This window comes from Macaca thibetana, chromosome 5, assembly GCF_024542745.1.
Source record: "Macaca thibetana thibetana isolate TM-01 chromosome 5, ASM2454274v1, whole genome shotgun sequence".
NCBI lineage: Eukaryota > Metazoa > Chordata > Mammalia > Primates > Cercopithecidae > Macaca > Macaca thibetana.
Window position 1 is genome coordinate 35,038,838 of NC_065582.1, and position 20,044 is coordinate 35,058,881.

The 20,044-nt window shown below is 41.6% G+C and overlaps 1 protein-coding gene and 1 long non-coding RNA gene across 2 annotated transcripts in view; one reads left to right on the top strand and one right to left on the bottom strand.

Annotated features, from left to right (window-relative positions):
- Nucleotides 1-793: 793 nt before the first annotated feature.
- The window catches only part of LOC126955085 (uncharacterized), a 32,373-nt gene continuing 13,122 nt past the window's right edge, over nucleotides 794-20,044 (top strand). Inside the window, exons 1-3 of the long non-coding RNA XR_007725805.1 lie at nucleotides 794-938; nucleotides 4,571-4,724; nucleotides 4,929-4,998. This is a non-coding gene — a long non-coding RNA (uncharacterized LOC126955085). The remainder of the gene's footprint in view (nucleotides 939-4,570; nucleotides 4,725-4,928; nucleotides 4,999-20,044) is intronic.
- Nucleotides 6,291-15,463, bottom strand: LRAT (lecithin retinol acyltransferase). Its single transcript, XM_050791287.1, has 2 exons — nucleotides 14,602-15,463; nucleotides 6,291-10,465 (listed from the first exon to the last, which is right to left on the bottom strand). The coding sequence occupies exons 1-2, from the start codon at nucleotides 15,139-15,141 to the stop codon at nucleotides 10,313-10,315; spliced, it is 693 nt and encodes a 230-aa protein (XP_050647244.1). The 5' UTR covers nucleotides 15,142-15,463; the 3' UTR covers nucleotides 6,291-10,312.

Sequence of the window (20,044 nt, forward strand, 5' to 3'; positions counted from 1 at the left end):
CCGTGATTCTACCAGGTCTCTTCCATACCAGGCAAAATTTGTACAAGTTATTTGAGCCTGGCAAGGAAGAGAATCAAGCAATCCAAAAAAAGGGGCAGAAGAGATAAAAATTGACCTTTTCTACTTTTCTAAGAGTCTGCCCTGCTGTCTAGGTGGGACTTTGGAATCAAATTTTTTTTTCTCCAAATAAGCTACTAATGTTACCAGTGTGGAATAAGAATCTTACCAGCTGGCGAGCTTGCAAACAATACATCAATATAGAATCTCCAGAGCAGAATGGGGAGTAAGTGTCAGGAAAATCAGATTTTTGCTCTGGTTCTATTACGAAATTTCCTGGAGTTTCCTATGTTATTATAGGTCTCTAACTTGCATATGAAGAGAAGGGATTAGATTGGCTCTGGCCTAAGCCTCTCTAGACCTATCATCCGGGAGCTCTAAATCTCTTGTCATCTCTGTTTCAATAGATGATCATACCAACGGTTGCCATGGCTGTCTACTTCTGACTGATAATTACTGGAGTTCAGGAGTGTTCATGATCTAAAGATTCTCCCCTACACTTGGGCATCCATGGCTCCTCAAGAAACTTGTGATCCCATTCTGTGCTATTATGAATGATACTCAGCATTGGTCACGTAACTGCAAGATAGCATTGCATTTCACTGCACTTTGATCATAAATCAGCTTGGCAAGGTTGTGGTGACATTCCATGGTTTCAGTATATTAATAAAGCTTTCACACTCTGGTCTCTTGCAAAGTGCTCATTCTGCATGTTGCATCTGTTCACCTTGCATGGAAAAGTCCAGAAGAGTAGGTGAAGTCCTTGAGAGCTAAGGCACCTGAGCCTAGACGCGATGGGAACATGAGCACAAAGTTTTCTTTTACATTGGAAAAAATAAAGACCAAGTTCTGAGAATAAAGGTTGATTCATCTTTCTCTAAGTAAGAAAATAAAAATAAAATAATAATAAAACATAAAGGGGAAACCGGCAAGGTGACAAATTTTATGTAATTAATTACACTGTACGAGGGTAAACGTCCAAACTCTCAGGTGAAGCCATGATGACAGTTCTTTCAGTGATGCCCATTCAAACCACAGTACCCCAAAATAGTGACTGAAACTTGTATTTCTGCCCTATTAGAAGAAGAAAAAGACTGCAACTAATCCACGCCATTCATTCCCACTTTCTAGTATAAACTGAAGAATGGACTTCCTTTTGCGGGGATAAGTTTGGTTTGAAAACCAAGTAAAGAACCATATTTTGAGAATCACTGCTCTAAAAGGAAGTCTCTATTTTTCCACCTCAGAAGTCCAGAAATCCTACAGCTGAGGTGTATCGAGAATAAATGCAAAAAGAACATTGTCTCAGAAATCTCTGATGTGGGAGAATCCCCATTGCACTGGCTTGCAGGGTGGTCAGGAGGAGCACTAGCAAAGTGGAGAAATCTGGCTGAGCTATGGCGATGCACCAGCTGCTGCTGCAGCAGTGAAAGGAACCCTGATGGTTGCCTGCTGCTTCACTTCACAGAGGAGTTGCCCCTCAAACATAGTGAGGTGGTGCAAATCCACTGCCTTCAATCTCGTTTTCAGATTTTCTCCCATTTTGAAAATGCCTTTATATTTTTAAATTCTTTAAATTCTTTAAATGCCTTTATATTTTTAAATGTAAAGTTTATTGTCACCTCAACTTCCCATCCAGAAAAATTGCATGTAGTGTGCAATAAATTTACCATGGTTAAATTCCCTGGCAGTCATTTTTCTGTGATTTGTCAGAGGTGAAGTAGAGAAAGATGTGTGTGGAGATGTGATGTGTGAAGAACAGAATTGGGGGCAGGGGGGATTGAAGAAGAAATAAATCTTGACATTCATCAAGCAAGTAGCAATTTCTGCCTTTTAGGTTTCTACCCAGCAGTGAGACACCTGGTCAGATCAGGTGTCTGCACCAAGATAAAGCTTAAAAAGCTCTGATTCTTCTGCCTGAACAGATTCTTGGGGGCAGCTGCTGCTGAGCCAGGCTTAGCAGACAAGTGTTGTTTATCTGATAAATTTTTCATTTTGGAATCATTGTTTGGCTTATGATAAACAAGAAGTTTTTCTCAGGAATACTAACATATTCTTATTCAAAGGATGGTGATTCAGTCAATTGCCAGATAAAGTGGTCTCAAAATGCTCCGTGAATTGGGCTAGTATAGGACAAAGGGGGGATAAGAAACCATTACTTTATCCGATTGTCATTGGCTCTGTTAGCCACCTGGATTTATTTAACCTTCAATTATATTTTTCAATGAATAATTTAATAATAAAGAATCTGAAGTATTTTTGAGGTCATGCTGGTCAAAAAGTTTCCAAAAGAGTTTGAGTCTTGCACTGTGTCTTGATCTCTCTATTCTATCATTCCGTAAAAGGGAAGGAATGGTAATGAACTTTCCTCAACAGGTTGTTTGAATGAGAGCCCAAGAATTGAGAGTCCCATGCAGTGCGGTTTTAATCTCTACCCTTTCCCGATCCTCTGAGCCTGTTAGACTCTGAATCTGAATATGTGTTCTTTTCAAAGAAGCCAGTAGAAGTGGGAATGCTCATTGATTAGACTGAACCTCTGATAGTAATCAGTCTTGGAAAAAAGTACAATTGTGATAATGTCACAAAAAAGAGTGTTTGTCCCTCAGAAAATAATTACGAAAATTAACTTGTGACAGGTCACAGTACATTTTGTTCTAAAGCATGCTGAAGTCAGAGATATCACATGTTATACTGCTTTCTGAGTCTTTGGGCTTTATCTGTTTCTTCCTTCTCCCACCAAACTGCTACAAAGAGAAGTTCATAGTTGTTTTCTATTTACATATCAACCTACAGTCTGCCTTCTCCCCGCAACCGCAACATCCCTAACAGCCCCATACTTGAAGTTAGTGGAATGCCGTTAATCAAGGTCACTCACAGTCTCCCTATTGCCAAATCCAATGTGGGCACTAATCAGTTCTTATCTCATTTCTGTATCTTGATGCTGTTCACACCCATACCTTCAAAAGCTCACTCCTCCTTGGCTTCCTCATACAATCTCTCCTGTATGAGGTCTGCTCTAACTTTTTGTGCCATTATTTTGCAGTCTTCTCCTGGAACTATTCTGGATCATTCTTCCTTCCCCTTATTTGTAACCCTAGTCTTCCATCCTTATCTTAAAAAAAAAAAAAAAAAAAAAAAAAAGTTCTTCCTAAACTTCCCCAGGATGCTCTAGCTCACTCACATCCTTGGCCTGAACCACCACTGTTATAATAACTCCTAAATACATTCCTATCCCTGAACTCTGTCTTACGAGACTCCGATTTCCTATTGTCTACCTGTGAGAACTGTGAGACCCTGGGCTACTCAGACATCATAGATCCAAATCCAGATGCACACTTCTCCCAAGCCTCATTTTTAAAAAATTCCCCTAAATTAGCCATGATGCCACAGTACAATCAGTCACACTAATCTGGTGCCTGCCTCAGCCTATTGTCCCTCAGATACATTTTTTGCCCTGCTCAGCAGGCTGTTTTCCAGGCTCTCCTGTTAGCTGGTTTCTGCGTTAGCTACCCAATGTGAAGTCCTCACAGGAGATTGGAGGGTAAGAGGAAAGGAAAAGAGAAGCCAGGGTATCTCTTATGCACACACACCACCAGACAGTACCTAGAATGGTATTTGTTTCCTTGGTTGGACCCTATATGAAACACTCTCCATCTTTCACACCCCTCAAATCAATCTATTCTCTCCCCTCCATCTCCACTGACACTGACTTCCATCTAGTCTTCATCATTTCCCTTCTGCATCTTGGTAATAGACTTGATATTCTTTAATTTACATCTCCTTGTCCAATCCATTCTGTATATTGCTACAGAATAAGCTCTCTAAAGTGATCATGAGATAAAGCTCTCCCATTTAAATTAAAGCAGACAGCTATCCTCCAAGTGACATCAGTTATGAGTAGCTCCTTAAGAATAAGAGTAGATCTCCATGCCTGGGAACACATGGTCACGCAATTTGGCAACAAGTGATAAGCTCAAGGATGTCACCTGATCTGAAGGTACCAGACCTAAAGGCCATCAGGGGAATCAATGGTCCATGCAGTAGCCAGGCTAGAAACTGTTTACTGTGACCACAAATATTGCATAGTGACTGGTCAGCTTGGTTAGATCCCTTTGCAATCTTAAATGAAAGACAGCGACTAGGTAGAATGGAGCAGAAGCTAAAAGTAACAGGGTAGAAGTGTAATGAAAACCACAAGGCAGCAGAAACAGTGGTGCAGTGTGAGTTAGTGGCAGTAGGTGGGTCGCCATGCGAGTAGCCATCATAAGCTAAATGGGAACAAACAGCAGCACCAGAATCTAGACTCAAGAAGATATCACTAGAGTTGTTTGAGGACACAGGAACAGTTGTGGGCTGAGCAGGGATCAGTGACCGTTCATCTGCTGAGTGCGGAAGTGATTTCTTTACTTTCCACTTCTCCATGTAACCTTAAATGAAACCCCATCAAAAAAAAAAAAAAAAGTGTTTCTTTTCCTCACAAACTAACTACACACCTCTTCTTTCTGTGTTTCAGAAAATCACATGCTCCTAATACTCACCGGACCCAGTTGAAAAGTTTGGGAAATGCTTTCTTTCCACTCCAAACTTTCACAATGCAAAGTCCTCTGTGAACTTGCCTCTTGTCTCCAGCATCATCTGAGTCAGATTTGTTCTTCTCCAAAGGAATGGTGAGTTCTTTGTGGCAGGACTGGCACCTTTCTCTCAAAGCAACAATATAATCTCAAGTGATTGTTCTTAACACCCTGTTGTAACCCAACTGCAATATGGGTTCTCCTGACTCCATCCGTTTGTGTAATAGTTGCTCCTCCCTGTGCCTGAAAGACCTGGAAAAAGGAGGTCTTTTTCACCTTAAGTGTTCATATTCTTTACAGGTCAGTTAAGGCATCAATGAAGACTTCTGTGACGTGACACTCCTGTCCTTCATTGGTCCCCATCAGACAGGTAAGGGTTTCATATCTGCTCTTCTGACACTTGTACAAGCTTACCATTATTTTAAAATCTTGCCATTCTTTTACATTAGTCTGAGCAATTCCAGGACTAAGATTCTAACCAGTTTATTCTTGTATGATCCTGCTTAAAGTACATAGAAGGTGTGCAAGAAATAAATACATTCATTGGAGAAAAGTTTGTCTAATCCCTGGGAGACCTCAGGGAGCCATATGGTATAATGGAATGAAATCTGGCGCAAAGTTCTGGGTCTTGTTCTGAAGTACCTCAACCCCTAAGTGCCTGATTTTCCACATCTTTAACTGTCATTGGATGGCTAAGCATTAAGCTCAGTAACCTCTATGGTCCTTGGCACTGCTATGAATGCATTTCAAGACTGGCCCTGGAATTTGCTTCTACTCACATCCCATCCCCTCCTCACCCATAAATCTGGTTACAGTGTTCCCTCGATATCTTCAGAGGATTGGCCCAGGACCCCCACGTACACCCAAATCCACACATAGTCAAGTCTGGCAGTCAGCCCTGCAGGAACTGGAACCCACATATACAGAAGTTGGTCCTCCCTATATAAGCAGGTTTCAGATCCTAGGAGTACTTTATTTTCTGTCCACATTTGGTTGAAAAAATTTGCGTGTAAGTGGACCCACCCAGTTAAAACCCATGTTGTTGCTGGGCCTGGTGGCTCACACCTATAATCCCACTGCTTTTGGAGGCTTAGGTGGGAGGGTCAATTAAAGCCAGGAGTTCAAGACAAGCCCAGGCAACATAGCAAGACCCCCTCTCTGTGAAAAAATTTAAAATTAGCTGGGCATTGTGGCATGCACCTGTTGTCCCAGCTACTTCGGAGGCCAAGGCAGGAGGATCGCTTGAGATCAGGAGTTTGAGGTTACAGTGAGCTAGGATTGTGTCCCTGCACTGCAGCCTGTAAGACAAAGAGAGACCCTGTCTCAAAAATGAAAACAAACAAACAAACAAAACTTGTTTTGCCCAAGGGTCAGCTGTATAGTTTGTGTTATGACTAATTATTTGTTGTCATTGTTACTTAATTTTGTGCAATGGAGAGGGGATATGTTATTTAACATTACACAGAACCTATTCCTACACAATCAAGGTAGGCTTCAAGATATGGATAACATAGATCTTATCAGTCTGAAGACTGATCCACATAAAGTTTTAAATTCAAATGCATAAAACTATGTTTGGTAATCTGTAAAGGAAGCTTGGAGAGGCAAAATTCTTCAGGCTACCATGCTGAAAAAAAAAGTTTGTGATCTACATTTATGTATTTAAAATTCAAAGACAAGAGAGGATAGTATGTAAAATTGACTTTATTTGACATACATGTATACCAAATATAAAATTAGCTTAGCTGACAGATCTAGGTTGGTTAAAACTCTAAGTAGATCATACGAAAGTAAGATTAGCAACCATTTCTTATATGCTTCTCATCTACAACAAGGACTTTTGCCATTGCCATAACTTGATATTGCTGGAAAACACTTTTGATATTTGACATTAACAGTATGAAGTAGAAAAATGGAAAAACAAGAAACATATATATACTGAAAAAAAATTAAACAACAAATCTATACATACTTGCTTGTCCTTAGAAAGAAACATATCTAACAGAGCTAAAATTAGGAGTATCCAATATACACATAGTCATCAATTTCATCTATTTTGTAAGAACCAACTTTCTGGCAGGAAAGAAAAGTGAATGACTCTTCCTTGACACTCCATCAAGAGTTATGCATGAATCAAATAAAAGGATTTTGCTAAAGTCTGTTGACTGTTCCTTCAGTTTTCTCTCTACCCTCACGATTACAGACCCTTTTATTTTTTTTTTAAGAGATTCAGCATCTTAGCTAGTCCTTTAAAATGAGTCCCTTTGTCCTCCATACTTTTGGGATTTATCTTTCTGAACCCCAAATCTCGATTGCCAGTTCAAAAGTCTAAACTTCTTGTTCTACACAAGACTTGTACCAGACCATTGCTTTCCTTTTCTGACATCTTTACTCATCACTCTTGCTCTGCTCTGGCCCCTGAACCACTTGCACTTGCCTGAATGCCCTGTGCAGTTCCATGTTTTCAAGTCAACAACTCATAGGGTACCTCAAAGCTATGTCCAGGCATGTTGTAGGCAATGTCCATGCATTTGCTCATTCTATTTCCAGTGCATGGAATGTCCTGCCCGAAATCTGTTTCCTGGAAAATATCCACCCATCTTTCAAGTGTTGGTACATGGTTTGTATAAATTTGGTCATATCTGTTAAAATCAACCGTCGCACTTCCTGTTCCTTCAGTCAGTCAGCTTTATGCAAATGTCAACTGCAGAAAGTCTTAATACAATTATGTCTACTAGGCCATAAACTCTGAGGAACAGGTCCATGCCTCATTCATCATTTCATCCCTAACACCTGCCTAGTATCTGACACTTACATTAATTCATCTTAGCCCCAGTTAGTCCTATTCTGCCTTAATCTATGACAAAGAATAAAATAAGCACAAAAAACTTCATCCAACACTACTAGGTTATCAATTCAGAAATCAGGATAGAAATACATAAATACAAGAGACTTGCAGAAGCATAAGGATGAATCTTAACTGATGAAGCCCAGAGAAATTCGTGAACTTCCTCAAGTTAGGAGACACATTAATGGCTCAGGGGTTTTTTTTGTTTTTTTTTTTTTTGAGATGGAGTCTCGCCCTGTCCCCCAGGCTGGAATGCAGTGGTGTGATCTCCACTCACTGCAAGCTCCGCCTCCTGGGTTCACGCCATTCGCCTGCCTCAGCCTTCAGAGTAGCTGGGACTACAGGCACCTGCCACCACACCCGGCTAATTTTTTGTATTTTTAGTACAGATGGGGATTCACCGTGTTAGCCAGGATGGTCTCGATCTCCTGACCTCATGATCCGCCCACCTCAGCCTCCCAAGGTGCTGTGATTACAGGTGTAAGCCACCGCGCCTGGCCTCAGGGTTTCTTTTATAACTGTGATCAGGAAGATGTGCTTTTCTTTCTACTTTGTTAAGCAACTAATCAAACTCAGCACAACAAAACAAAGACTCTCCTTTTCTCCCAAGAAGTTCAACAGTTCTAGTGTTGTAGAACATTTCACAAATAAAACCATCCTAGTTTCCTTTTCCCATAAACAGTTGAACACATCAGTGTGATAAGATCACCTCACACTATTTCTTGGCTTAATTCTAGCATTGCCTCCTGCATATAGATTTCTCTTACCCTTCTGGCAGATTTAATTGCTTCTTCCCCTCTGTTCCCACAGCACTGTACATACTCTATTATAGCTAGTTTACAAATAATAATATTAATTCTGGATCATAAAATTGCAACTGGTCAATGCCTGGCATATAATGAACACTCAAATGAACAAGGAATTGAATCTTGGTTTAATGAAGTAAGTCAAGACTAATTATTTCAATTCCAATCTTAAGAACGTCCTTAGCTTTTAATGAGGGGTCTTTGAACACAGATTTAATATCAGACAGTGGTTTTTGCTGCCTGTAATAACTAAAGTTTGCAAAAAAATTAATTATTTGAGGACACTATCTTTTTAAGAAATGAATTTACTTAAACTATTCCTACAAGGGTAATACATAGTAAGTGAAAAACCACTAAGACAGTAGTTCTCATAGTTGTTGCTTTTATATATGCATACTTAAGATAATTTTAAGTGGTTGGAATAGGTCCAGAGAACACCTATATTCTGTGGTGTTGCCATTTAATGTTTTAATTATTTATAAGACTTAAATAAGTTAATATTTAATTTGAAAAATTAAACACTAAGTTTGTTGTGGGCAAGTTAGTGATGATAAAACATTATTTAATCTAAAATCCTGTTCTTAAAATTTGTTCAGATTATCATTGACTGGCCCCGCCCTCCCCATATTCACTCATAATATGATTGAATTGTTATTTTGTGATTCTAGACAGTTAAGAAATGCAAGTCTAGCTGTGGCTTCATTTTAAGAATTTGGTCATTTTGTAAAAGTGCTTGAATACTTGTTTTACCATTGCTATATCTCAATTCTTATAAGACCCTCAGCAAAATCAATTTACATGACTGGCAGTACTAAGCCACTTTAAAATTATTTTAAACAATTTTATTTGTTTGGGTTCTACTTGTTTGGATTTTACATACTGCTATGGCATCCTTCTTTTAAGGATATAAACTATAATTCAAAATGATATGGAGAAAAGTGACTAGAAAACAAATCTGAAGGCTTTTTAAAATTTCACAGTACATTAGTAAATGCTTTAAAAGACAGCCCATCCAATAACATATATACAAGTTAACACTACAAATTCAAGGACATAAGAAAATAGATTGGACTTACTTTTACATTCACTTCTATAGATACTCTATACCACACTAGTATTATGATAATAAAGCAATCAAGAACAATTTGTCTCTCAGTCTGTGTATATGTGACTATCTACATATTTATTTCACACACACATGCCAAATACCCACATAACTTCAATCCTATATCCATTTACCTCTGAGAGTGATTTAAAGTAACCACAGTGGCACATAAAAGGAAAAAAATGATGAATTCCAGGCTTCCTAGTAAGTAAAGCCAAATCCAATTATTCAAGTGATACTATGGTGCTGTTTTTACAGGAAAACACAGATTTCTATACTTTCTGGTCATTTACTTTATCATTCTGGTCATTTACTTTATCATAAAGTACTATTTGCCAATATCATTAAAGTACTATTTATCAATATTGGTTTCATGTAATGACAATAAAACATTCTTGACCTATATACTACATGAAAAAAATAGATTATGAGCTTATTTTTTGACCAGTCATCAAACATGTTTTCATTTGAATAAGGAAAGTTCTTCCAGTTTAATATAAGTTTACCAATTTGTTTTTTCAATGAAACAAAGTAAATTTACAGTAAAGTTACTGGTCTCAATATAAGTCTTCCAATCTCCACATTCTGCTTAACAATACAAGGATTACAAGAGAAAAAAACCACAATTAATTGCCTGTGGCTATGATCTTAGGGGCTGGTTTTCTCATATTGCTGAATTCTACCACAACCTGTCATATTTCCAAGGTTTGGATGGTGCTTTAAATCTGAACTGCCTGAGAAGATTCAGAAAGCCTTTGTTCTTGGGCTTACACAGTAAGCACTCTGCGTGATTCCTAATCACATTTTTATCCAGAACACAGTGTTACAGGTCACATTTTTCTCAATAATGCTTATACTGATTGATGCTCTATAAATATAAAAATATTTACATACAGAATACACACACTGACATGGGGGTATGAAGTTAGCCAGCCATCCATAGGAAGAATGGAATAAAAATTGCAGGAAGGGTAGTGTATGACACCAAGCCCGTACAGACTATAGACGCCAATCCCAAGACTGCTGAAGCAAGAACACTTCTCTGATCACGAATAATTATCTTCACAGTCTCACAAAACTGGAAAATAAAATTTTGGAAAATTAGAAAAGGTGGCTAAATCCAAGAATATATCAAACAGTAAATCAGTTTTTGAAGCTATTTTCTGTCTACCAGAAGAATTAGAAATTCTCTTATGACTTACAAAAAATTTTACAATGTTAAGAGTCCAGTTCTGATTCTATACCCTATAGTAGTAGAAATGATCCCTTAGGCAATTAAGTTAATAATGGCAGTTGCCTATGTAAATACAGCATTTATAGGAAACTATAGAAAGTATAACCACATAGTTGTTCAAGACTAAAGGTTTAAAACAACAAAGTGCTTATCAATAACAATAGCATATTTTAAAATTAGATGAGCAAAGAGGTATCTCTAATCTTGAGTAAAAATAATAGAATTTGGCCAATTAAAGGTAGATTCAATTCCTCCAATTTGCCATTCTAAAATCTAATGATACCAATAATAACTTTTTTATAAATCTCAAAATCTACAGGTATAGAAAGTCTAATTTTATTGTCAAATTCCATTTCCTGACTAAATATGCTAAATTCAGGATCGATTATATGACACATAACCGGCTGCTGGAAAAAAAGACAAATATTGTCCCTACCCCTGAGGAATGCATCCTTCTAATATGTGTAATGTTTTCCTTAGAAAAATAATGTTACTCGAAAGTGATGGCCTATGTCTGAGTCCTGGCTCCAGCTCTTATTGGCTGTGTCACCTCAAGTAGTCATTTAACCTGTCCAGGCTACTCTCTTCTGCTCCTCCATGGGAACACTCAAATTGTTCTGAGGGTTAACTGAGATGTTTCATGCACAAGTACTCTGTATTCTTCTACGTGCTGTATAAATGTAAGGTATTACAATGATTATTATTACTACTGTCTTTGTTGACAATTATCTCTACCATATTGCCATCGATGCCAGAATGCAGTGATTGTCATTTCTATATGGGTTTTGCTATTCATACTAACTTTAAGCTCTTTTTCTAGACATGGCATTGTACGTGCTTTTAGGGTTTTCTACAGTGGCTTACATGGGACTGGGCAGCTAGGTTTCCAAATTCTTAAGGGATAAAATGAACAAGTTCAATAAGTTTTAATACACCATCCTGACAGTATGGTTATCTCCATCCATACTTTTACACAATACCTAAACAAGTGTGAAACTCTTATCTAGATGTTGGCCTATTTTTCTATCATTCTATTTGTCTCTTTTTAATAAACTAGCAAGGTATTGAGAAGTATACTATTTTAAGGTGGTGAAGATCAAATTGAAGTTTTTCAGGACAGAGAGAAAAGGAGGTTGATGGAAGACATATATTTTGGTAAATGACTAAGTTGTACATACAGTTATCCTTATTTTTTTTCCTTGATAATTTATAATTAAGTCAATCGGAATCATTTTGGACTGTATTTCCCACAAACAGATTTTTCTCAAGAAGCATTGCATGTCTAATGCCCTGTTCACTTGGTCAGCAGACCAGCAGGCATCTTTAGTGGTGCTCAACAGTAGGAAATTTCTAGAAGGGGTCAATAAGTCTGTAGGAACACTTTTGTGAGCACTCAATCCACACAAATTAAAAGGGGCATTTGCCATCATTTTTGGCAATGAAAGAGCAGTATTAACAAAGTGAAAAAATCATAGTAGTAAAAGCATAAGGAATAGTAATAGTTATTAACCAAAGGAATTTCTAGTTTACAAAATACTGATTGTCAACAGCGTTATAAAAATCCCATAATTTTATGACTTATAAACTTGTAAAAAAAAGAGTATTACCACAAAGGAGTAAATGTTCTTTTCCAGTTCATTCATTTGCAAACTAATTGCAGTGTTTTCCTTAGGGGTAGTGTGTTCTTGAGAGTTTTTATTAACTCAAATTTAAGAAAGAGGCAACTTTGTAACTCTCATGTTAATATTAGTTGCATATATGGAGAACTCAACAATCAGACCCAGAATCAAATAATTTCCTATGTTTCCAAAAGGTAGAAACCAGTCCTTCCTTCAGTATTAATGACCTACTTCTCTCAGCGCATGTTCAAAAACAGTTTGTAGAATTAGGAAATTTGGGATGAAAACTTTTTTTTCTCCCGGGAAATCTACTCTGTGGCCAAATTGTTTGTTAGACCATTCAAAGTGAAGACAAAACTCAGTTTCACAAGAGGTGCTATGCAGCAACAGCAATTAAAACACTTCTCTACTTCTGTAGACCCTGACAAAGTTTCCAAAGATGAAAAACTACTCCAACTAGTTATTTATGCAGATTAAATATTTTACTACCTTACAAAAGCCTTAGTTACTGTTTTTCTGTAGAAATATATAATGCAGCACTATATGTGTTCCATGAATGGGTAACTCCTAATTACCTGATAGAAATACTGTTTTTCCTTAGAAAAATGATTTGCTTGGTTCCTAAGTAAATCTGACATGTTTCCTTTTGTACACTTTGGGAGCCAGTGTTTGTAAATGTGGTGGAGTTCATTTCTAAACAGGCCTGGACTAGAGCTGTGATTCTTGAATCGCTGCACAGTGCTCTAACTGTATTTTTATTTTACTTGGAAAAGAATTCCTAGATTAAGTCTTTTGTGGCTCTATAAAATCTACAAGGAGTTTCATACACTGATCTATAAAAGCAAAATACTTCCATGTTCTCCCACAGAGGATAGAGAAAGATGTTCCCAAATGGGTCAAAAAAAATTAACCAAGATGTGGAGCAATTAAGAACTGGTTACATGAAAAAAACTGACTCAGATTTTTCTGGTCCCAAAAATATCTAAACATGAAGAGTAACACTAAAGCTCATTATGTTACTGCCCAGGTTTCCATTATAAAGACTGAACATTAACAATGACTTCTTTAACAAGTACAATGAAGGCTGAGAAAGTTTCCAATTGTAAATAAAGTTTCAGGCTTAAAATCTTAACTATTTTTAAAAATTAAGAGGTTTTAAAAGGAAATAAAAATCCATTTTTCCCTTTGGATTTGTGGCTAATTTAATAATCTTAAATTCTGGGGTTTTTTTTGAAAAAAAATACTGTTTTTCAAAATACTCATAAAAATTACCTTCCAATGTTTAACATTTCTTCTTGAAAACTAATTGTATTGATCTCTGGGGAATCCATAAACACTCTAATCTACCTTTAGGGCTAATGGGTAAAGGATGCTTAACAATGAGGAAGTCTAGATGGGGATTAAAGCCAACCCAGAAAGAATTCAGCATACCAAGGAAAATGCAACTCTGAAGCACCAACACAAGAATAAGGGACCTACCAGGGAGCCCATATTACTGGGAATTTTGATAGCTTATAGCAAACAATGAAAAATCCCTCTATGCAGCTTTCAAAGGGAGAAAACTGCGTGGTTCCTTATTTTAAAGTCACACACTTTGTTTTTATAGTGTTATGGATTAAATATAAACTCTGGACCTCTTCCTTTCAAGTGAAATTCTTGGTTAAAGTTGCAAGCAGCAGTGACAGATTTCTTGTATATCCCGCCCCCAGTCACTTGCCCTTTGTCATTTGAACTACATGGTGGGTGGACACCTGATGACTTCTGCAGCAATACTGGGCAGCTCTGGAATCTCTGGAAGCGGTCCTGCATTGCCACACCCTTTCTCTGTGCATTTCGAGATATCCTGCAAGGCATGTTGCCATTTGTTTATTTACTTAGCCTACCTTAGGAACACTAGAACTTTCCTTACTTAATCTAGAACTTTAAAAATGGTACGGAAGACCGGGCGCGGTGGCTCACGCCTGTAATCACAGTACTTTGAGGGGCCGAGACGGGCGAATCACGAGGTCAGGAGATCTAGACCATCCTGGGCTAACACGGTGAAACCCCGTCTCTACTAAAAATACAAAAATTAGCCGGGCGTGGTGGCGGGCGCCTGTAGTCCCAGCTAGTCGGGAGACTGAGGCAGGAGAATGGCGTAAACCCGGGAGGCGGAGCTTGCAGTGAGCTGAGCTCGCGCCACTGCACTCCAGCCTGGGCGACAGAGCGAGACTCCGTCTCAAAAAAAAAGAAAGAAGAATGGTATGGAAGTGGTGGTGGAGGTGTCCAGGAATTAGATCCCTACTCGCGGGAAAGAGAAAAGGTCAGGGATGGGAGGGGGCATCCCGCGGAGCCCACTTCCCTGGGAGTCACACGTCATACCTTATCGGACTGGGGACTGATCGGGGTGCCATATCTGCAGTAGGTCACGAAGTGCTCGCAGTTGTTCCACAGCAGGCTGTAGGGGGTAAAGCCCAGCAGCTTCTCAGCCCTCCGCGCCACCTCTTCGTTGAGCAGTGCCTTCTTCTGGAGGGACTCGTCCAGGTGATTGACCAGGATGTTAGCTCCGTAGGCGAAGTCCTCCACTGTGTCCACGCGAATGCTGGCCACTCTGACAATGACGCCCAGGATGAGACGCTTATTGGAGACCACCTTCTGCGTACGCTCCATGTCGTCCGTCAGAGCCAACAGGATGTCAGGCATCATGTGGGCAACACGGTTGTCCCCTAGGTAGATGCCATAGTGGGTCAGGTGGGTCCGGGGCACCTCCAGCACGTCGCCTCGGTGGAAGGAGCTGGTTTCATAAAAACTGTTCCTCCCTTTGTCTTCGCCCGTGGCGCCCGAACTGAAGAGCGTGAAGTTGGAGATAAGGAGCAGCTTCTCCAGTAGTAGAGACACCACCTCCAGCATGGGGTTCTTCATCCTGCTGGGAAGAGGAAGTCTTGGAGAGGTGCCGGTGCCACTCCGGCAAGGGCCGGGCTGGGCAAGGTAAGCTCGCCGGACAGGGGCGCTGCGCTACTGCTCACCTGCAGGCCAGGTGAGGTACGGCGCAAAGTACGGCCGCTGAGGAGGAGAGAGGAAGGCAAAGAAGACAGCGAGGCCTGGCGACGGGCTCAGTAAAGCCACAATGGGGAATGAGACTGTAAGGAACTGGTGGCTGACGGCGGGGACAGTGAGACCGGTGCTACAAGCAGCCGGAGAAGAAGCGCCCCTGTGGGCCGTGCCGGGGGCAGGACCGCGCGCGGTGCTCGGAGGTGCAGGCTTTGCTGTGACTTTTTATGGCCGTCGAGGGGGCGGAGCCGAAGGCCGTCACAGACCCGGAAAGCTCACTGATTGGACGCCGCCTGCGCGCGGCGCTCGCGGCGGGGAGGGCGCGGGATCCCGGTTTCTTTGGAAGGGGGGCGGGCCGCCTTCTAGCTCCAGGGTTCTGCTCGGTGATTCTTTCCCGACGCCGGATCCCGGCTGCGCTACCGGCTTTTAAGCGCTCTATTTAGAGAGGTAGAGTCCCAAGGTGTGGCGGGACGAAAGGTCCTGCACCTGTCGCTACTGGGGCGAGTTCCTGGCACTTCGGGGTCGTATTCGGTGGAAAATCCTCTTGGGCGAGATTTCTGAGTTGGACCACCTCCCTCTGAAAGGATGGATATCCGGGACTTCGGCTTAATAAAGAGATTGAATTTACTTTGCAAAGTGTGAGCGCCTCGAATGCCTGCGGATTCTTTCCTGACCGAATCTTTTGTTTTATTTTGTTTTGTTTTATTTTGTTTTGTTTTGAGACGGTGCCTTGCCCTATCACCCAGAGCAGGAGTGCGGTGGCGCGATCTGGGCTCACTGCAACCTCAGCCTCCCAGGTTCAAGCGATTCTCGTGCCTGAGTCTCCCAAGTAGCTGAGATTACAGGCACCACGCCCGGCTAATTTTTGTATTTTTAGTAGACACGGGGTTTCACCATGTTGGCCAGGCTGGTCTCAAACTCCTGACTTCAAGTGATCCACCTGTCTTGGCCTCCCAAAATGCTGGAATTACAGGCGTGAGCCATCGCGCCCAGCCCCTCTTTTTTCAAATGCCGTAAATCCCCCATGCTCTCAGCCGGTGCGCGTGGGGGAGGGGGGCGGGGGTCGCTACCCGCGAGTCCAGGCCCTGCCCGCCGGCGATTCGAACCCGAGGCCTCTCTGCGCTCCTAGGCACCTGTGGCCGTTGAGCACGAAGCTTCCAACCGTCCGCATGAAAAACGGCGAGGTCCAACGTCCGCCAGGAAAGCAAGATTCCTGTTAAGTTTATTTCTCCAGCTTCAGGGTCACATGGACCCAGCTTCAGTTCACCCACCGAAACTTTGCCCCCCTCCCTTTATTTTTATTTTTATTTTTATGTTTTTAAGCATAACATCCCGGAGATGGCCAAGGAAGGCGAAGTACTTGGATGAGATGCTAAGTTCTTTGCCCGCGCGCCTGCAGCCAACTCCAGTGAATCTTCGAGGGTGGTCCTAGGGCGCTGCCGGGTGAGGGAGCCGCTGAAGCGTTAGCCCCGCCAGGCTCGGCACGCGGTGTCCCCACCCGGTGCTGAGTTCCGTGCTAATGCATTATGTAAATGCTTAAATTCTGCAGACAAAGACCACAATGAAGAGCGTCGGTTGGCTCCACAAAGCTGCCCAGTAGGGGCTAATAGGTTTCATCAGCAGATTCTACACACGCCTGAGGGAGGGTACTCTGCGGATGATGGATGAAGGAACATTCATCTTACCTGGAAGACGAAGGAGGCCATAGAGACCAGGCGTGGGGGAAGACGGCTCCCCATTATCCTTGGAGGCCGGGCCTTTGCTCCCACCCTTAATCTGCCGTCAGCGATCTGTCCCCGTCGCCCTGCTTGCCGGTGACTTTTGTTCATCCACAAACGATTGCGCATCGCATTATAGTTCCAGCAAAGAGGAGAAAACTCCCACAAACGAGTCGAGAGAGGAAGTTGGGGAAGCGGAGAGAGCCAGTGGACGTGGAGTTTTTTTGTTTGTTTTCGCAGTTTACTCCCCAAATTTAAAGAAAAGCGCCCAGGTGGCGAGTTGCTGAAACTAATGAGCTGCGCACAGGGAGCTTGCTAGCCTCTAGCAGCACAGCAGTTAACACACTTCGCTAAAATCGGGGGAGTCTGATCCAGACCTCGGTGTGTACGTTAAATGCAGAACCGACGTCAGACTCTGAACTGGCTCCTCTGGTCCAGTTCTTGGAAAGCGCCAATACCAAAGCCTCTTGTGTGGAGATCAAAGGAGACGTGGTAATTAACGGTTTCCGTCCCTGGTGGTCACTAAGGCGGCTTATAATGATTATGACTGCCTCCACCTGGGGAACTTGAAGGAGACAAAAGCATGGATAATTGCTTCACGGCTCCATACAACTATATATATATAATTTTATGTATAAAAATATATACATATATATACATTTTATATATATAAAAGAATTACCTATAGACTCAATAGCTTTGTCCCCACTGCGTTTTGGAAGACGCAAGCAGTGCCAAGTTCGTTTGCGTTTCATTTTTCTTTTTCCCCCGGTGGGGTCCATTTTCTGGCCGCCTTCTTTGGAAAGGGCTTTACTTTAAAAAGAAAGGAGGTGAGAGCGATACGAGGCATGAATCTCTATAGGTTGCTCAAGATGCAGATACCCTGCTGCCATGGAAATGAATGAGGGCGCGGAGTGTCCATAGTTTCTTGAACGATATTTTTGCCTCTGATAAATTCCAAATTTTAAGCCAGAATGTTATGCCATTAAATGAATTTGTTTTGCTCAGTGGAACTGCCTGAAAGCAGCCCTCTCCTGCTGCTCTGCGTGCTAGGGCTTGGCTTCCGGAAGCAGCAGCCCGAAGGAGGCAGTTGAAAGGCTTCATTTGCCTTTTTTCTGGAGTCTTCCCAGAACTCTTATGCGGGAAGCGGTTAGCGATGATTAGGCAGCTTTTCAACTGCAAAAATATAGCATGGAATGAGCTCCTCTCTCGGCTGGACTTCTCCCCGCCCCGGACCCCCTTTCGTCAAGGACCATGGTAAATTTACTTTGCAAAAGGCAGCTTCTCAATGTTCTCAAAATCTCATCTATTTCTGTGGTTGAGAGGACGGTTCTGAATGGCTCCCTAGAGGCACACTTCATATAAATACGTTTACACGCTAATAGGCTCATGCCCCCAATCATATTTTCCTGCCTGCCTCAATTTTAGCTAAACAAAGGGAAGACTATCGCTGTAGGTGGAAAGGCCCAAGAGAAATCTAACATTAGTTCTTCTAAATCAGATGTCACATGGAGATAGGAGAAATTCCTCCACCCTGAGTTGCTGGAGAGACCTCTGGTTTCCCGAATCGTAAGAAAGGTGGCTGCATTCTGTGATAACGTTCTGTGTGCAAACGCCTTAAATACATGCGAATGGGTCTCCAGGTCTGGCGGCGAGATTTAGAAAGAGCCTAGACTTTCCCGGCCAACACTCAGATTGCGCTGAGCGGTCGACTCCCACTTTGGCCACCGCTTCTCCTACCTGCCTGTAGAAGGAGTAATGACAGCTACAGGGGCCCCGCTGGGTCGTCGGCCTGGGGGCAGCGCCCTCGCACCTGCGGCACTCAGGCCCAAGTCCATTTCCCCCAGTAACGCATACAGGCCAAGCAAGATCCGCCTGGGTCTCAGCGCAGAAGAGGCTGAAATTGAGGCTCGCAGGGCCCACCTTACTTCTGCACCTCATCTTCCCACCGGCTACCTCACCGCAGGCCCCTGGAGAGTTTCTGTTCTTAAGAACTAGGAGAGGGAGGAGGTGCAGTTCCGCAGAAGTCTAAAGTCCTAGAAGGATAACAGATTTCCCACCTACAGGCTTCTTTGGATCCTCCCTGCTCCTCAGAGAAGTCTTTGGATGGAAGATATGATCACAGTATTAGTAATAATAATAACTAATATTCACAGTGTGCTTCCTATGTACTAGGCACTGAGCTAAGCATTTTCTTATTTAATCCTCATAACCCTATGAGGTATTATCTCCATTTTCCATAGGAAGAAATGGAGGCTTATAACTTTGTCTAGTCACTGTGTTAATGTGTGGGGATCAGGACTCAACCACAGGTCTCTTTTGCCCCAGGTCCTTTACCATCACTGGGAAAGCCTGCCTTTCCATCAGTCTAACCACATTTATTGAATACCTGCTATATGGCAGGTGTTATGGACCAACCCTAAAGGTTCAATAAAACACCTCACCCTAAACTTAGATCCCACACTTTCTTTGTAATCTGTAATTAATTTCCCCTCTTCTCTCATGTCACGAGGTCTAATTTTTAACATCATTTTACTGGGATAGTGAGAATAGAGCTGGTTAAGGTTCTGATTAATAGTATGCCATCACTAGGAAGGCTACGAAATCCTACACCCTCCTTAGACACATGAATCTGGGGTGGGGAAGTTCAGTGTCTTCCCCAAGGGCACAGAGTCAGGAGCAGAATGTAGACCCAGTGTTCCAGACTTCATATCTCAGATTTTCTTTTACTTGAGCCCTAGGCCTGATTAATTTGGTTTTCTAAACTGCATGTTTTAAAATTCTTGTCCTTCTTAGGGATTATTTTGTTGTTCTTGGATTTCTTTTTTTGGAATACTAAATCATTGGGCTATAAATAATGGTAATCTTAACATTTGGTTTTTTCTTAGCTATCCATCTATATTCAGTCCTTTTACGAATGTCCAGGTCCTGTCCCCTGGACATAAATAGGGGCCCTAACTAGCTAACACCAAGGGTGTGGGGAAAACAAAGGTGTTTGTGAACTTTGTTCTGACAGCAGAGGAAAATAAGCAGACAGTTCTCCATGGAGCCTCCTA

Bases quoted from the DNA above. Each gene is read 5' to 3' on its own strand.
- LRAT (XM_050791287.1), bottom strand. From the start codon at position 15,141: ATGAAGAACCCCATGCTGGAGGTGGTGTCTCTACTACTGGAGAAGCTG. The intron at 10,466-14,601 runs GTATGACGTGTG...TTTATTTTCCAG, and splicing joins TCAGTCCCCAGTCCGATAAG to TTTTGTGAGACTGTGAAGAT.